Source organism: Takifugu rubripes, chromosome 13 (assembly GCF_901000725.2).
Source record: "Takifugu rubripes chromosome 13, fTakRub1.2, whole genome shotgun sequence".
NCBI lineage: Eukaryota > Metazoa > Chordata > Actinopteri > Tetraodontiformes > Tetraodontidae > Takifugu > Takifugu rubripes.
Genome location: NC_042297.1, coordinates 17,705,844 through 17,724,636, shown reverse-complemented (window position 1 = coordinate 17,724,636; position 18,793 = coordinate 17,705,844). Strand labels below are relative to the sequence as shown.

The 18,793-nt window shown below is 48.2% G+C and overlaps 1 protein-coding gene across 1 annotated transcript; it reads left to right on the top strand.

Moving 5' to 3' along the window:
- The first annotated feature begins 247 nt into the window (after window positions 1–247).
- slc17a6b (solute carrier family 17 member 6b) lies at window positions 248–10,337 on the top strand. Its single transcript, XM_003969940.2, has 12 exons — window positions 248–651; window positions 1,715–1,970; window positions 2,695–2,813; window positions 4,142–4,256; window positions 5,066–5,153; window positions 5,250–5,336; window positions 5,499–5,641; window positions 5,723–5,872; window positions 6,559–6,691; window positions 6,991–7,101; window positions 7,612–7,739; window positions 7,961–10,337. The coding sequence occupies exons 1-12, from the start codon at window positions 578–580 to the stop codon at window positions 8,300–8,302; spliced, it is 1,746 nt and encodes a 581-aa protein (XP_003969989.1). The 5' UTR covers window positions 248–577; the 3' UTR covers window positions 8,303–10,337.
- The last annotated feature ends 8,456 nt before the right edge of the window (window positions 10,338–18,793 follow it).

Sequence of the window (18,793 nt, the reverse complement as noted above, 5' to 3'; positions counted from 1 at the left end):
GGTGTGAGAGTGACACGCTGCTGCGTGTGCGCGTCTGAACCCGGGTCCGCGCCGCCGCTGGCCAGCTGTTGGACGCGTCAAGACGACCCAGCCTCACTCCCTCTTTGATTTTTTTTTATTTGATTTTTTTACAAACGCCCACTCGTGCTGTGTAAACTTTGAGCTTTTTTCTTCAAAAAAAAAAAATATATATTTCCTCTACACCCCCCACCCCCCCTCCCCGTCATCTCTCCCTCTCTCCCTCTCTCTAATTTATGGTTGCGGACGCACGACTCCGCGGCGCCGGCTCCTCGTTCCTGCTTCCGTCGTGATGGTCCTGGGCGCAGCTGCTGTTCGCCAGGCAGGGGACGAGCTGCTGGTGGGCGAGGGCGCGCACCTCCACTGATCCCTCCTCCTGCTCTCCCCTCGCGACGCTCATTCTGAACATCGGCGGAACTTGCTCGGAGGAGCCGCGTTGGTTCTGACTCGTTTTCGCCGCCTCTGCCGCGCGCCGCTGCCGCCAGCCTGTCCTGCGCGTAACATGACGGCCAGACAGTGAGGCTGACATCGAGAGACGGGCCTGCGCATCAAACTGGACATGGAGTCGGTGAAGATGAGAGCCACGGCGGGGGTGAAGGAATTTGCGGGGAAGGCCCTGGGTCATGTGCACAGGTAGGACCGTGGCGGGGTTTGGGTTCGAGCGTTGCGTTTGTGCGGGACACGAAGGCATTTTCAAAGCCCCCTCTGCTCTCTAGTCACGCCTCTGAAAGTGAGAATAAAATTATGCAATCAAGTGTGTGTGTGTGTGTGTGTGTGTGTGTGTGTGTGCGCGCGCGTGGAGGGGTGTGTACGCAGAGTCGGTCCATCTTGGTGCGGGGCCTGTGCGTGAGTGTCATAAACACTGAGGTTGCTGAGGCCGCGTCTTGATTGCACGAGCGTTGTATTTCCATACATGTAAAACGCAATGACGCGCACGCAGCTTTGACGCGCACATCCAGACCGAGGCCTCCGCCGGGCTGTTGTCCGCCCCCGTGAATGAACAACGTTGTGTTGTGTTCAGGTGCAACAAATGCTCCTTGTTCAGATTAAATGGACGCGTTTAATAGAAGGTTGCTCCTTTAAACCCAACAGCGGCGCCAACTTTGCATATTTCTCTCATTATTAATAAGCTGCTGCGCTTTTTTTTCGTGAATTGGCGTGTTTTTGCTGGCTTTTCCCGCGCTTTCAACGATCGTTTTCGATGAACCAGCATGTGCGTGAATGTGACTTTCCCAAGGAGACAAAAAAAGGAGGGGGGGGGGGGGGGGGGGGGTGTTTGAGGGATGCCCACCACAGACGCAGGTCTGGAGCCGCTGCCGGGCACCGGGAATGCTAATGAGAGAGAAAGTGGAGGCTGCTGCAATGCGGTACAGTCAGGAAGGTGTCCTCCTGGCTTCACGGGCCAAATCTGCCCCTTTATCCTCCGCTTGAGGCCCCCCCTTTTTTTGAAAAAAAAAAAAAAAAAAAAAAGGACTGGATTTGAACATCTGATTAGAACATGTCGAAATCGTCAGTAGTGGCGGATAAAAAGACAACATGGATCCAGCGGCGGTGAGCCTCGCTGGGGGGTTTTATTGGTGTGAAATAAAAATAAAAGAAGGGCCTCGTATTGCAATGTTGGGGGCTTTAGGAACATGGCGCTGCTGTGGCACCTGATTAAAGCCCACCCTGTCTCCTCCTCACCCGGCTGCTACAGGGTGATGGAGAGGAGACAGAAAACCGGGGAGGTGATCGAGCTGACGGAGGACGGGCGGCCCCGGGAGGCCGCGGAGAAGAAGCCCCCGCTGTGCGACTGCAGGTGCTGCGGGCTGCCCCGCCGCTACATCATCGCCATCCTGAGCGGCCTGGGCTTCTGCATCTCCTTCGGTATCCGGTGCAACCTGGGCGTGGCCATAGTAGGCATGGTCAACAACAGCACCGTCCACCAGAACGGCAAAATCATCATCAAAGAGGTGTGGCCTCCGCGCGGGCACCCCTGACGCAACAGACACGCACACATGCGGGACATGTGGTTCCGAACTGAATTAAAACTCCAGCAGCAGATCCCAGGCCTGCTTCGCTGACAGGCCTGAGTTCTGATGCACGGAAAAATCAGGACTTTGTCAAGAAATACTTCGGTTGGATTTTGGAGATTAAAAAAATAAATAAATCCGGGAATCATTAAAGTCATCACTTAACATCTGGTTTTCGATGGGGAACAAGAAAACTTTATTTTTAAAAAGAGAAATTGCTGCAGCTCAAACGCTTTAATCGATTCGGAAATATGAAGCTGCCGTTAATGCAAGGTTTAAACGAAGATGCCAGGAGATTAAAAAAAAACAAGAGCTAAATGTAGCTGCGAGTTTGATCCAAACCTCCATGTGTGAGTCTGCAGCGGAAAGAAACGTGGTCAATCCGAACGCACATTGGTGTTTCTGGATAAACGGTCGGTAGAGCTACCAAATCTCTTCTGAAGGGTCCGACTTCATTAACTCATGGTCGTGATTTGATTGCGGGAAATATGAATCATTTTCAATCGGATCTAAATAAATAAACCGACGCAGGCCTTTTGTAAACAGGCCCTGTTCCCGTTTATTCCAGATGTCACCGCATGAAACAGACTAATCACCTGCAGGCGTCCAGTCAGTGTTGTAATAATAAACGGTTGCTGACTGCATTTTGTGTTTCGCTCACAAGAAAGCCAAGTTCAACTGGGACCCGGAGACGGTGGGCTTGATCCACGGCTCTTTTTTCTGGGGCTACATCGTGACGCAAATCCCGGGAGGCTACATCTCCTCCAGGCTGGCTGCGAACAGGTAGGAGGAACCACCCCGGACACCAGGCAGCTGCTTCAATGTTGCCCTTTAAACGCGTTGCTGCTGGGTTTTGTTTTGTTTGCTTTTATTATGGATTTTATTATATATATATTTTTTTTTGGGGGGGGTGCAGCATCTTTTGCAAAAAATAAAAACAATATTTTAGAAAACAAAATAGTCAAATAAAACGTGGAACAATGGTGCGTTTCTGTGTTTTAAATCGAGCCGAGTATTTGTGTGCAAATGCAGCAACAGCAGTGATGGAGAGGGTGAGGAGGGTGATGATGGTGAGGAGGGTGAGGAGGAGGGGGGGGAGCGTTGGGGCTCGGTGCCACCTGTTAATGAGTTCCCCGGGGGGAGCCCGGCCTAATCTGTCGCTCTCCCGGGGCACGGAGACCAGGCCCTGTCCTGTCGCCGGAGGCTTCGATTCACATGAGAGCTGCCAGGGCGTCACCGCCATGTTTATGCTAAATTAAACAGCTAAATATGGGATGGTCGCCGTGGCAACCAGAATACGGCTGCGAAATATTCTGCACCGGCAAAATCTCGAACATGATGATGACGTTTAAATAACGGCATTTAAAAAAAAAAAAAACCCCAAAAAAACCATCTATAGGAGCCATAATAAAAGGCATTCGATTTATGACGTAGTAGAAAGTGGAATTTAATTCGAATACTTCCGTAAATTGATTTTCCGGATCCTGTTGATTGATGCCCGCTTGTAATCGAATCATTTGGTCTCGTGTCGTGGTCGCCACCGGATTAGGGGACTGCCCCCCGCGTGCAAAGGAAAGGGGGCGCGAGGAGGCTCGCACCAGCGATGACGGATGGCCTCGCGCCTCTGATCACGCGGACGCCAAATGCAGGACGAAACCAAACAGTTTCATATTTCCTCTGCAGGAAAAACGGCGAAATTTGACATTTACAGATGTGAGATCTCAATAAAGGGAAGGATCGATGCTTCGTTTTCAGACGGGTTATAAAAGAAAATCCTGAATGGTATCGAAGAGAGAACTGGTTGCCAGGCGACATCTTTTAAAACGGGGCGTTGCGGATGGAAATATTTTATTTTACTGACGTCAGAGAGCGCGTGGTGCACAGCCAATCAGAGACTGTGGGGGGGGGGGGGGGGACATTTCTGAAGGATCTTATAGTTCTAAAAAGGCCCTTCGAGCCCGTTTTATAATAATTATTAATTGTTTTATCTTTTTATCTTTCTTTATCTATCTATGGGGGTGACAAAATGACTAAATAATAACGCTCATATTGTTCTAAGTGTTATTATAGTGTAAATAACCCCCTTTTAAATACATTCCTGTCATTTTCAGGGTATTTGGTGCTGCCATTGTCTTGACTTCGACCCTCAATATGCTCATTCCCTCTGCTGCCCGAGTCCATTACGGGTTTGTCATTTTTGTGAGGATATTACAAGGGCTGGTGGAGGTAAGAAATATTGGCATACAACAACAATAATAGTAGGACGCTGATGTCTGATGTGGGCGCGCAGAGGTGCGGGGAGTAAGCAGAGACTCTAAAGTGCACAGGATGTTAAGCAGGGGAAATATTAGACGAGCTGTATCGATCCCTTCCACTACAGCCCAGTGATGGCGGGATAGACCGGCTCCTTTTAGAATACTGGCGGCACAGAGTGCACATGCTGTGAAGAAAGGGAGAAAAGGAGCATGTAAATGGCTCTGTGGTCAGACACACACACACACACACACACACACACACACACACACACACTCTCTGTCCTAAAAGCTGGTTGCCGTGTTGCAGCAGGAAGAAATGGCAGCATCAGTCGCTCACACATTCTAATCCATCCCTTGCAGACTGACCTCTACACACACTAAACTACACACAGATCGTGTTCTGTGAACACGGTTTGTTCACATTAGTGGCTGATGAACATTTAATAGCTGCAGGGCTGATTTTTCTCGTCTCTCTGCTGTGTGAAATGTATTCATGTTAATTGCAAGGGTTGAAAAGTTAATCATCTCTTAGTTAAGGAGGAATACTTGTTAGTTTTCTCCTACGCAGTTTCATTTCAATAAAAAAAAGAAATACATATATATAGCTTTTTTTTTTTAACAGGATAGAGAGTTGAAATATCTCTGAGGTGGATCTTTAGAGAGCACATCTAATTTTTTAAATCAACGCCTGCATTAAAAACTGCCTCGTGCCCAAATCCTCAAACGTGCACAGCCTTTTCCTTGGTGTATTTATGGACTGTTGCTTCGTGGTGCGTTCAGGGGGTGACCTACCCGGCCTGTCACGGGATTTGGAGTAAATGGGCGCCACCGCTGGAGAGGAGTCGTCTGGCCACCATCTCTTTCTGTGGTACGTGTTAAACGTCACCGGCATTCCAGATGGATTTGGGTTGGTTCAGAAGTCTGATCTTCTGGGCTTTGACCTTCCCGTCTCATTGTCTGTCAGGCTCCTACGCCGGTGCTGTCATAGCGATGCCTCTGGCCGGCATCCTGGTCCAATACTCGGGCTGGTCCTCGGTGTTCTACGTCTATGGTGAGAACGGGCCTTTAAACGCGCAGCCAGGCCAGAGACGAGGTCTCAGTTTGAGCAGATGGCTTGTTGAAAGACAAATGCGTCAGACGCTCATCCATTTTCTCCCCACAGTGTTTGGGCCTGTCAGTCAATAACACACAGTTCTGCCTGCCAACTTCACAGGGTGCGTCGGCATCTTCTGGTACATGTTCTGGGTACTGGTGTCGTACGAGAGCCCAGCTGAGCATCCCACCATCAGCGATGAAGAACGCTGCTACATCGAGGAGAGCATTGGAGAAAGCGCCAAGCTGTGTGGGCCTTCAGAGGTGAGGGGTCTCCCTCCTTTTAACGATTATAATAAATATAAAGTCCACCTCCAGACAGTCGTCTGTGATGCGTTACTGCAGAAATTCAAGACGCCCTGGAAGAAATTCTTCACGTCTATGCCTGTCTATGCAATCATCGTGGCCAACTTCTGCAGGAGCTGGACCTTCTACCTGCTGCTGATCAGCCAGCCCGCCTACTTCGAGGAGGTCTTCGGCTTTGAGATAAGCAAGGTGAGCGCGCGGCGCCAGTGGCAGAGGAGCGGGGCCGATCGATAGATGATAGATTCGCCCAATCGCGGCGTTTGAGCCGAGCGCGTGACCCTCCGCTCTGGGAATCAGTCATTATCAGAATCAATGTCAGCGAGACTGGCAGGCTGATGTATCACAGGACCAGCCGGCAGCCGTGTGAAGATATAAATAAATACTGTCACACTGAGGTCAAACCACAACGGGGGGGGGGTTGGGGGGGTTAGACTGCATGAGCCATTGGGATAAAAAATGAGGTGAATCTAACGCCAACGTTTGTCCGGCCTAACATTTACTTTACTTTTTTTTTTTAGTGTATAATGGCTTCATATACTGACGGCTGTCCTGTCATTAACCGTGGAGTCAGACATTTAGGAGTGGTTGGTCCACCATGTTTCTACAGTAGCCCAGGGTGGGCAAACCTTAAATACAACTTTAGCTTTTAATATAACTCAGAACTTTTTGGTTATATTTTCTGTGGGGATTTGGTCCCTGCCAGCCAGCGTAGCTTCTCCTGAACAGGGCCGTCGAGGACAGATGTGGCATTCTTACGGTTTTTACTCGCCAAAGAAATTAAACGCATTAAACATTCCATCTGAAAACTCATTAATGGCCAAACAGACTCTGGAAAAGATGCCTAAATATTCGGGCGTCCTGTGTCTGTTCTGCAGGTTGGCATACTCTCAGCCCTGCCGCATTTGGTGATGACCATCATCGTGCCCATCGGCGGCCAGCTGGCCGACTACCTCCGCAGCAGGAACATCCTGTCCACCACCACTGTCAGGAAAATCATGAACTGTGGAGGTGAGAAGGGCGTGCGGGGCCCTTTTTCCACACCTCTCCCAGCACAGAAACAGGGTGTTACTTTCACAGCGGTGGCTCCGCGACACTCAGTTTCTCCTCCACCAGACAGGCCTTTTATTGCCCCCCTCTGTGTTGCGTTTGGGTGTAAATCCATGCGCTCGATAGTTGCACACGAGATGCGCGATGGCCTGCATCGATTTGATATCTGTCACTTCTGTAATCGAGCTCCGATGACCCATTGTGCTCAATTCAATTTGTGTGTGTGTGTGTGTGTGTGTGTGTGTGTTCATGACTATCAGGATTCGGCATGGAGGCCACGTTGCTGCTGGTGGTGGGATATTCCCACAGCAAAGGCATGGCCATCTCCTTCCTGGTGCTGGCGGTGGGCTTCAGTGGATTTGCTATATCAGGTTATTGTACACACACTCATTTGCATCTTATTTTATATCTGTTGGCTTGTTAATCTAAGCCTGGTGTTTTCTGGAATTCTAACATAATATAAGCATTTTAACAGCGGATATTTAAAAATAAATGAATGTAGGAATACCGTTCTTTATCACATTTTTGAGGCGGGGCCTCATTATTCAACAGATAATTCTGTCTCTGGCTGCAGCCTGGTACCCTGCAGAGGTCCGTGACTCTGCCGGTCCGTTTCTCTTCTCCAGCTTTCTCCCGAAGTGTTTAATAATTCAGTGGTAGCTGTCTCGGGGGATCAGCCAGTGCGAGGAAGCGCTCTCGCTCAGCCAGTCAGGGTGGGGGAGGAGCACGGCTGTGCGCGGCCAGCCCAGTTCTGAGGGGAGGAAGGTCACCAGTTTGAGCTGTAATCCGCGACTGTGTCCTTAGGATCCAACTGTCTATTCAAAGGTGAATTTTGATTTATCCCCTGGTCTAATAAAGCCGTTGAAAACTCTCTCCGTCAGGCTTTAATGTCAATCACCTGGACATCGCTCCACGCTATGCTAGCATCCTGATGGGCATCTCTAACGGCGTGGGCACTTTGTCGGGGATGGTGTGCCCACTTATTGTCGGTACGATGACCAAAAACAAGGTAAGAGCTTGAAAAGTAGCAGAGTTTGGTGCCTTTATTCTCAATAAAAAAACAGCAAACATTTCATTTACACACTTCAGACAGATGCAGATACATGGTTCTACCCCCTTACTGTTCTGTACATTTCTACAGTAGCCCACATGGGACAAACAGATCTCAGTGTCATGGAAGACATGCCACAGATTAGAGAGCTTTCTGATGGGCTGTTTCCTCCTCCTCAGACCCGAGAGGAGTGGCAGTACGTGTTCCTCATCGCCTCCCTGGTGCATTACGGAGGTGTGATCTTCTACGGGATCTTCGCGTCCGGCGAGAAACAGCCGTGGGCTGACCCGGAACTGACCAGCGAGGAGAAGTGCGGCTTCATAGACGAAGACGAGCTGGCGGAGGAGACGGGTGACATCACTCAAAATTACGGTGCCTTCGGGGGCCCGGCCAAAACGTACGGGGCCACCACACAGGTGAACGGAGGCTGGGCTTCGGGCTGGGAGAAGACGGAGGAATACGTCCAGGAAGAAGGACAGGGAGCTGGGTACGGATACAGGCAGGAGGAGGGCTACTCCTAGACCAAACACACCTTCACTGACATGTAGTAGGATTCTTTTCCCGAGCGTGAATGTTTAGTCATTTAAAAAAAAAAAAAAGGAACCAATACAATCCCTCGATGTTTGCACAAATTAAGTCTTAAAATAAATCGAAAAAAAAATAAATAGCTGAAAACGTCCGAAAAAAAAATCAATTATATATGATGTATCTGGTCCATAGAGGTGTAACACAGTTCAAATTGGCAGTCTGTAAATGTATTCTAATGCATATTGATGATAAATATATTTATCTGGAGTGCAGTTGTGTATAAATGTGAGCATTTTCATGGCGACGCTGCGATCTCGCCAAAGCCTGTAGGGCAGCGCAGACGCTGTCCATCGCCGCTGGCAGCGTGCGCCCGCCATCACAGCGTCCACAGCCGACTGCACAGCATCGTCCAAGAGCCCAGACACACACGTAGATTGTACTGTATCTCTTCCCACTGCACTCAGAGTAGCGTGTCCTGTCAGCGCACAACAACAGCACCCATCTTTCCTCACCAGTCCCCCTGCGTGGATCAAAATCTCAGTTCCAGGAGTCGGCGTTCGGGATCACATTAATGGGGGGAAATGTATATGGAATTTTTGTTACGTGGTGCCTCTGCTTTTGTTTAGTGCCACATCCTGGCCTCGTTATTGCAGCCTATGTTTGTGGAGACGGACGGAGCGGCAAGAGCTTCGTCGTAAAAAAGCATTTATAATGAAACTAATGATGAGAGATGATTAAAGATGAATTGATAGACCGATGGATTCCCATAGAGAACCTTTCTGAAGGGTTTGTGCAATGCAAAGACAGAATGAAATCATGTTTTAGAAAAACTAAAAACTGAGGAGAAAGTGAATATATGAAAGAATATCGTGCTGATATTTGATTTCAAATCCTATTTATTTGTTAATTACTTGAAACTGAAGATATTTATGGAGTTGTCTTACAGCTGAGCAATTCAAATCAACATTCCTATAAAAAAGTATTGAAAAGTTTACACCATTGTACACTTTTAGACCAAGCAGATGCTTTTATTTACCAGCAGGTAATGGGCTTAAAGCAGGCGTGCACTTTGGACACAGTAAACAGTAAAAAACATGAAATCAGTTATTTCATCCTGAAAGGTGACCCGGCGGCCTTAAAATGCTGTTTACTCAAAGTTTAAGGACGAGGGTGGGTCACTTTGTCCGAGTTAATCCCAACAATCAAACAGATGATCTGGCCTGAGAGACCTTCGTGTCCAGCCCCTCGGTGAGCACTGCAGACGTGCGTGGAGGCGCATTCATGCACGGAACGAAGCGAACGTCTCCTCTTTCTCTACTCCTCTTTGTCTTTGTCGCCGTTGCTGCTGTTTCCGTTCCTTTGTCACAATTAACCAAAGGTGAAGAGCAGGTCAGAGTTTTTTAAGGGAAGCACACACCATCAGCAGTGGGGTTCCTGCACATGGACCCATCCTACACACACACACACACACCCTCAGCGTGCAAACACTCACTCAGTGTACAGAGCAATAAATCCACAGTTACGGTTCTGGTCAAACAGTTATTCTCTGGTTTTTTAAAGGCATTTGTTTAAAAGTCGTGTTCTTTGTGATAACCAATGTAGAGAATATACACTTGTAAAGAAGCAGACGTAGAAATATATGTATGAAAATGTAGTAATCGAGTCCTGTGCAGACGTCCTCGAGTGCCAGGAGGTGCGAGGCGTTTGTGCCGGGGCTGCTCACCAGATCAGAATGATAAATCGAGCCCTGTGGGATGCAGCAGCTCGTCTTCTTCATGTTCCTGTTTTTGTTTCGGTGTGCTCCGTGTGTGCTGCTCCTCTCCTCCCCTCTCTCTCCCTCACCGCCCTCACGTTCTCCACATGTACTGTGCCCGACCCCTGTGCTCGCACCCGGGATGAAACCTGAACATGGTGGCAAATGTGCAGCCTGAAGTAGTTTTAAAGTTTCCTGTTTCGTGCCTCTAAAGTTGCAGTGTGATTCTCTGGCTTCTGTTGTTGTGTATATCGAGAGGTTTGTTGATGTAAAAATGAAATACTCTATCCCGTCCTCTTTTTTTTTTATAAAGAAATCTACCAAATCTCTGTGTCTTGGGGAGTTTATATCAATGGAATAAATATTTCTGCTGCAGAAAAGAACCAAAAAGGTATTTAAAGGGAAACAATCAGTCCAAAACACATTTGCAGCAAATTTCTCTTATGACTGTTTTGTCCTTGTAATAATAATGTAATTAATGGAAGTGTTAGCTACTGTTTCCTGTAGCCGGAGCACGTCCATGAAAGCTTCAACGCACCAATCACCAAACCACATTAATGCTGATTAGTCAATCAAGTCGGTCGTCGACAGGAAGTCGGGAAGAGCTGACGCGTCTTTCCCGGGCTTGATTAGAATCAAATCCTGCTTTTCTGCTGTTATTTCAGTAGCATTTTGACGTCACGGCAAATCCAGGATCACAGCTAAGTTGGTCTAGTTTTGTTTGCGTCCTGGCAGATAAGAGTTCACCAAGGCCGCAGGAAGTGTACCGTTAATGGTCACCCTCCTTCCCCGGTGGTTGAAATCAATAGGGAGAGTCCCCAGCGTTCGGCCGAACCTATCGACTGTTCTAACCTCTTAATGGAGATGAAAGGGAGGAGGAGCACTTATTGAGCCATTTGGAGGTGTTACTTTGATTTAAGTGTCGGCCCCATCCTCCACTGACGAAGCTTCATCAGTGGTGGTTCTGTAGGAACACCAAGTCTCTTCATTTATTCATCATTTGTTTCTCTGTTTTTGTTCTCACGTGTGACAGACGTGTCCCTCTCCTCGTCTTTTCTACCGTGCTCTTCACCAGCAGAAGCACGAGGCTGCTATCTGCAGCCCACAGACGCTGCTCGGGCGTCACAGCTCGTCCTGGATGACAGATCCATAGGATCCAAAGGTTTTGCCTCCGTAAAGCTAACATTCTGCTAAACCCTCTAGCATGACCCCTGGCGGTGAGCAGCGGTGGTCAAGGCGCATCCCTGAAGGGCTGCACCAACAGCTGCATGCCAGAGGTGCCCAGACTGCTGTTGAGACCGTTGTCAGAAACCGGAGCTTGCAGGTCTGGGAGGAGCCCAAAAATGTCCAAATGTAGAATTTAAGAAGCCAGACCAAAGAGGATCGATGTCATATTTTTAGAGAAACAGATGATTTTTGGATAATTCTTCCTGCCTGTGATCAAAATCTACAATTCTGGACCCACTAAATCTCATCCTCAAGAACAATCCTGTCATTGCCAACAGGGAGCGTCGTTAGCGGGATAATTGTCTTTAAACTCAGGAAAAAAGTATTAAATCGACTCGTCAGACAAAGGAAGCAGCTCAGCCGTTGTGTAGAGGAGAAGGAAGGGAGACCGTCTGCTGCTCCCGCCACCGGGCTTTAGGGACGGTGCGGCAAATTCAATAACAGCGAAAACCCCATCCTGCCAAAGAAATATAAAACCACTAATGGAGAAGGCAAAGACATAAAGAAAGGCTGTGATGGGAACAGGGGCCCTCCTCTGTTCCATGTGCTTCCCTGTTCTATTAAAGCCAATCTGTCTCTGAAACGCTTGTGCTGCAGCTAAAAATTCAGACTGCGTCGCTTCCCCGTCGCCGCTGACGTCAAACACCCCTGCAGGGGCTCGAAAAAGCCCAAGGTGACACCCGGATCAGCGTTTGATTGACGCACAACTTCTGGATCGGAGAGTATTCAAAGCACGCCACCCCCGCCCCTGCGAGCGCACGCGCGCCACCTTTGTGTCGCCCCGGCTCGTTGCTTTTATTAATTTGGCAGGTTCAGTGGAGGCGACAGCAGTGTTTTCTCACAGCCAACCAGCCAGAACTGTTCGCCTGTCCTGGTGCAAGTGAGGGGGGTGACCCATAACCCCCCCACCCCGTCACCATCAATCTGCCCATTAACGATGGTGGGGGGAGAAAAATAAGAAATCACCCGCTTCTGTTTCTCCCTTATTGAACGTTAGAGTTGAACCACTTTTTTAAATTTGCATCGCATGTGTGCCTGAGACGCTAAACCCAGATTAGCATGCGCATACGTTCCACATCTTAAACCGTTGTGGTGTGGCCGGGGGGGCAGGTGCCACCTCTGCCTTCAGGGAGCCGGTGGATGCCAGAATCACTGCGTAATGACTGTTGGGGGGGAGGAAGGGGGGGCGGCTAAAGGCCCCCTGAGATTGTGTCGCTCGTAAATAAACTCCTGATTTGCACATTTGCATCTTTGGTTGACGGGAAAGCGTGACTCTCCAGATGGGATATCAACTTTAGACCAACCGGGAACGTGCGTGGATCCCTTTGGGTGTCTGATGGAACGAAGCCGAGCGGATTTCCACGCGTGTCACGACTCTGCTGCCACTTCTGATCTGTTCCCAACAAAGTTTGGCTTCCTCCTGCAGTCACGCGCGTCCACACGTGAACGCTCCTCGATGAGGCGCCGCTGCGTCACGCAGCCGCGGACGTGTGCACGCAGCTATACATAGATATGCAAAATATAGATGAGTGACGGTATTCCGGACCTTAAATGATCCCTTTTAGGATCTGTTTGGCTTCTACCTGAGCTCGATCGCCCCCCCGGCCCGACGGCGGCCATTAGGGCAGCAGCCATTGGCTCAGAACACAGAGGGTTCCGCCTCCCGCACGGTCCTGGAGGCGTGATTGGTCGCACACACTGATACATATTTAGCCGACACACACATGCGCAGCCTGCTACCAACTTGGCAGGAAGTGCGTCATAGACCTGCCAAGGGGGAGCCTCCGCTCTGAGACTCACCTCCAATAGGTCCCCTTCACGACAGATGCACACGCACGCCGCGCACGAACGCGCCGAAAGATCACGTGCGCAGGGCTAAGACGCTCCACAGACGCACAAGAGGGTTCACGTGCGTTGTTTCATCATGAAAAGGCTCCCTGGAAACGCGGAGAGAGGACAAATGTGTGGGATCTGATACGGAGGCGTTGCAGATGAAACTAGCAACATTTAGACTGATTTTTGCTGTGGGCTATTTTTATTTGGATGTTTTGTTGCTTTATTGTCTTTAATTGTTGCTTCAGTAGAATAAAAGCTCAAATAAGAATGTTTTTCTCATGGGAGAAGAGAATATAAATGTAAAAATGAAAGCAAGACAGAGATGTTTCAATAGCCTGAAAATGCATTTGAAGCCATTCAAAATGTGTGTGTGTATGTGTGTGTGTGTGTGTGTGTGTGTGTGTGTGTGTGTGTGTGTGTGTGTGTGTGTGTGTGATACATGCTTCTTTGCCAAGCAACCTTTTTTTATCCAGGATTTCCTCTTAATGCACCATCACCAGATGGAGCTAGTGGTGTTGGGGAGTGTGTGCGCGCGCGTGTGTGTGTGTGTGTGTGTGTGTCAGGCCTCCTTTTGTCCTCTTGTCTGTCACTGATGGCTTCACAGTGGGGTGACACACACACAGCAAATCTCATTAAAAGTGAGAGGAGGGATTTTTTAGTGTGTGATGATACCGAAGAGCCCATTAAAAGGAATAAAACACCTTTCCACCAACACGAGGTCATCATTAAATACACATGAATTATCATTAGCTTAACCTTTGTTTGTCGATTATTAGGAGAATTATTAACTCATTTCATTTTGTGACATGACTCAATCGTGGGAATTACGATAAGAAAAGAAAAGAGCCCAGCGGAGGAGAGCAGATAATAGCTGAGTAGCACAGATCGAGATAAGTAGGGGAAGATGGCAGCTAAATGTAGGCTGGAAACAATAATTACTGCTGTCAGAAATATACTTTAGCAGCAGATTATAAGGAGGGAGACAGTCGTCGCCTTAACAGCGGCCTTTTGTGCGACGCTCTCCAACCATTTGTTGTAATTGCTGCTGAGAATGACACAACTGAGCCCCTTTAAACAGCCTGCAATTTACCCATTAGGGCTGATAACTGCCCCGATTGCAGGCAATTACACCCCAAACACATGACGAGCTCCTCCCTGGTTACCGGCGACGACCTGCAGCCATAGTTAAGCCCTTAGTAGATTTTGTTTGGTGCGGTTGGACCCGCGGACTATTGACGCATGGCACCTTTAAGGATCAGGCCTGTGAGAGGCAACACCTTTGGACCAGCGTGTGTGTGTGTGTGTGTGTGTGTGTGTGTGTGTGTGTGTGTGTGTGTGTGTGTGTGTGTGTGTGTGTGTGTGTGTGTGTGTGTGCTGGAGACACTGGAGGCTCTGACATTTGCTTTGGGAACAGAGGGATAAATGAGCAGCGTTATATTTCCGATAAAGACAGATTTAGTGGCCAGACATGAGTTTTTCTACTATCTGAGCATTGCCGTGTGATCAGGTTCCTGTTCGACAGCCTGTGGAGGATCTGCAGCACACGAAGATGATGATGATGATGATGATGATGATGATGACGATGACGACGACGACGATGAAGACCTGAGCTCCAGATCGACCTCTGACAGACCTGAGCCAGTCACACAAAGGAGGTGGAGGGAAAGATGAGCTACCGCCACCATCGTGCTTTCATCCTCTCAGCTTCCTTTGTTTTCCTGCTCCCCCCCTCTCCCCCTCTCTCCCCCCCCCTCTCTCCCCTCTCTCCCTCTCTCCCCCCCTCTCTCCCCCCCCTCTCTCCCCTCTCTCCCTCTCCCCCCTCTCTATGTCTCTCTCTTTCTGCATGGTGACTCAGACACTGCAGAGATTCTACATCCGAGCGACGCTCCGGATGACTCACACACACACACACACACACACACACACACACACACCAATCAGACACTGTCCATCTCTCAAAAGTTTTCTTTCTTTCTGTCCAGTTTGTCTTCCAGGAATGATAAAATCAAATCAAACCAGGGGATTCCTCGCCCCAGATGAAGGACCCCATGGATGAACAAGTTGTTTTTGACGTTCCCTTTACACATTGGCCACTCTAACCCCCCCAAACACACACACACACACACACACACACACACACACACTGTCAATCTGCTGCTTCACAGAGGGGTGAGGTCTCCCACCACGGTCTCGTTCTGTCCATCATTCATTTGTTCGCCGTCTTGCTGGGACCTGATCCGGTGCTCCTGTTTAAACGCCGTCTGCCTCCACACCACCGAAGATGCGTTCAAGTGTCAGTCAAAAACAGAGTCTGACCAGAATCCTGCTGATTCGCATTGTTACAGGCCACACAGCTGAATGGTGGCCCTTTAAACATCGCTGTAAATCAGTGGATCCGTGAACTGAGGCTGGAATCGGCCTGTAACCAATGTGTTATTGATCTGTTATTACTGACTGGATGGATAAAACTGCACTGGGAGCATCAGCTGAGCACCAGGACAAATTCAAAGGGAATGAATTCCCAAAGACGACACACTTTGACAGCTGACCTGGAACCGCAGCAACGAAGACATAATCATAAATTTTACCATCAATGTCTTTGTTGCTTTGATAAAAAAGATCAAAGCAAAATTTCCAAGGGTTTTATCGAAGAACACTTGTAATCATTTGCAAATGTCAGCAGGAAAAAAGGTGAAAATATCTTTTTGAGTCTGATCTTGTTTTTCATCTCGTGAAAGGTGGTGTGTGCGAGTGTGGATGTGCGCGCGCGTTTGCGTGTGTGTGAAAGAGAGAGAGAGCTGGTGTGTACGCTCTTGTCTCATATGTCCTTGTCCATGTTTTTCCTTTTCATTATTTTTTCATGCCTTTTGTGTGTTTTTAAAAAAACTGAAATGAGTTGCTATGGAGACTGGGATGCTTGAATAAAAAAGAAGTCGCGAAAGAGAGAAATGTGGTTGTCAGGAGACGCCTGTGGTCCAGTATGTCTGAGGCTCATGTTTGACGGCCGCCAATCTTTATCTCTCTCTTTTTTTTAAAAAAATTATTCCAAAATGTAAATGCTCACATGTGCTGATGAAGCACTGCCAGCAGCGGCGGTGCGATCCTTCATGTGCTGACAGGGGTTAAGCGACTGGCCAGTGATAATACAGCACTTTCAGCCACTCCATCACTTGATAATTACATTACACCGGGACTCCATTGCTCGCACTCGCTGTTGATAATCCTGTTAAATTCCCAGTGATTGGAATCGCGGTGACAGAGAGACAAATGGCAGCGAGGCGGCTGCTGGTGGAGCCCGACTCCTCCCCGCAGCCCCGCCGAGTGGCCGAAGCTTTTGTCGGGTAACCATGGAGCTGTGTCGGCACACGGTGACTGGGTGTAGTTGTAAACGCAGGTATGGCTGTCGCCATGCCTGCTTCACAGAATGGCTCCAATCAAATGTAAAGGTGTCATTTTTGTCAAATCAACCAAAAATGCAACACATCATTCCCCAATCTTTAACCGTCTGGATGAGATTTATTTCATTTTTGTTGTTTCTTTACTGTCCACACCTGAGATTCGGACGCTTTGCTGCCCTCTAGCGGCCATTTGTTAACACCCCACTAAAATGGCCTCGACATTCGGCGAAATAAATGCGATTTTGTCTTAAATTTCTGCAGCACGCATGCACACAGGCGCACACGGATACTCAGAAACATAAACGCGCATACACACATGCTTAACCACTGATGTCAACGTTAATAATATGAAAAATTATAAATACAGTGTAACAAAAAAAAAAAAGAAACCCGATCTCTGATGGGATTCTCATTATTATCCCTGACAGGTGGTTTAATGCGCTGGCTGACGTAACCAGCGTTCATTTGTCAGGTTTAACCAATGATGACAGATTTATTAATGATTAACACGAGCCTGACGGTAGGAATATGGCAGGTTTGTTGTCTTCAAGTATAATTGGTTATTGCTAAGACACAACAGTCACTGAAATCAGCTTATCGGGGGCTCCCCACGTCGTGACACAGTAATAAATGTCTACCCACACATCTGTGGACTGTGGGAGAGGAAACACACATCTGGCATTATAAAAACCACTCATGAACCCACAACCTTCAGGCCCTGACTGCCCCACCGTTATACCACCCATAATGATAAACTGTGTTTATAAATTGGCAAATAAAGGTAAAATTGCCCTTTAAAGGCCTGTACTGTAATGTTCACCTCTTTTTCCACGTATTACACAAACAATCAGTTATGCTTCATTCTCCCTGCAAGTAAAAACAAAGTGGGTGGACGCGTTTTTGGCCAACAGCTCAACAATCTAGAGCATATTCACTCTTGAACAGACCTCATTCCGCCTTAAAATGAGATCGGCCCTAATCTGACAGAATGATAAAACACTTGTGAGTCTCTAATAAGTGTGTCCCCATCTGATGAGCCTCGGGTCCTCTTGACCCATGGGACCAATTTGAGTGGCGCACAGCACATGGTGCCCTGTGTTGAATTATCGACCCCTCTCCCCACCACCACCTCCACCAACGCCAGTGCAGGAGGATTAAGGTTCAGTTGTCTTGGCAACCTGCAATGCCATCTGTCATGTGCGCCGATCCACGTCGTGTAGCTGGGACATTGTTTTAATTCAATCATTCCCTCATTGGCAGACGGAGCCAGAGCTGGTGTCAGCACCTCCATAACGAGGAGGGTGGAGCAGCGAGACGGGCCTGTGCTCAAGCTACAGCCTGAATAAAGACAACCAGGACATCGACTCGTTGTCTGGTGTTCACGAGGGCAGACTGAGCTGGTTGTGTTAACTTAGGGGTCGTCATAAATAGCAATGTTGCAATGTGAAGCTCCGTTAACAACTGTTTGGTATAAAAACTAGAAGTACGTTCACATGACTGGAACCCTGATGAGGTTTCTGTTAAATATTCATGTCAGAGGTTCTTTTTTCTTTCCATAATATTTTGATCTTTGTCTGGATTTTCAGCATATTCAGCCACCAGGTGGCGTTTTTGGAGTTAGAAACTGAACCGTTTGTTTTTTATTTTAACTTTGCTTCAGTAGTTAACATCATTGTGTTCTGCTTCATTTCAACGTTCGGAAGAAAACGGCCAGTTTATGAACTCTGTAGAAGCTTTGGACTCGTTATCGAACTGCTTTAATGGGTCTATAAAACATCCGCAGCATGTCAGAGTCACACACAACACAACACAAAACAACACCACACAACACAACACCACACAAAACAACACAACACAACACCACACAATAACACATTACACAACATAACAGTGATAAACCCAACAACTCGAGCAGCATGTTGGAGTCACACAACACACCACACACACACACACACACACACACACACACACACACAAACACACACACTTAGACAATAGAAAAAAAATCTTATGAATGCTAACCAGTGGAAATGAGTGGGGTGTGTGTGTTGGTGTGTTGGGGGGGTTGCAATGATGGAGAAAGAGGGGAGTTGTGACATGAGGGACTTTTCCCTGGAGAGGGGGCTGCAAATGAACCGGCAGCCACACCTGGGACTACCCCCCCCCCCTTCTCCCTTTCTCTAATACACACACACACACACACGCGCACACACACACACACACATGAGATGGGGGTGAGTGTTTACCCCCCTTCACCACCTACCTGATTG

Excerpts from the sequence above, each read along its gene's own strand:
- slc17a6b (XM_003969940.2), top strand. The coding sequence starts at position 578 with ATGGAGTCGGTGAAGATGAGAGCCACGGCGGGGGTGAAGGAATTTGCG. Across the intron at positions 6,692-6,990 it reads GAAAATCATGAACTGTGGAG|GATTCGGCATGGAGGCCACG; the intron begins GTGAGAAGGGCG and ends CATGACTATCAG. Across the intron at positions 7,740-7,960 it reads GTACGATGACCAAAAACAAG|ACCCGAGAGGAGTGGCAGTA; the intron begins GTAAGAGCTTGA and ends CCTCCTCCTCAG.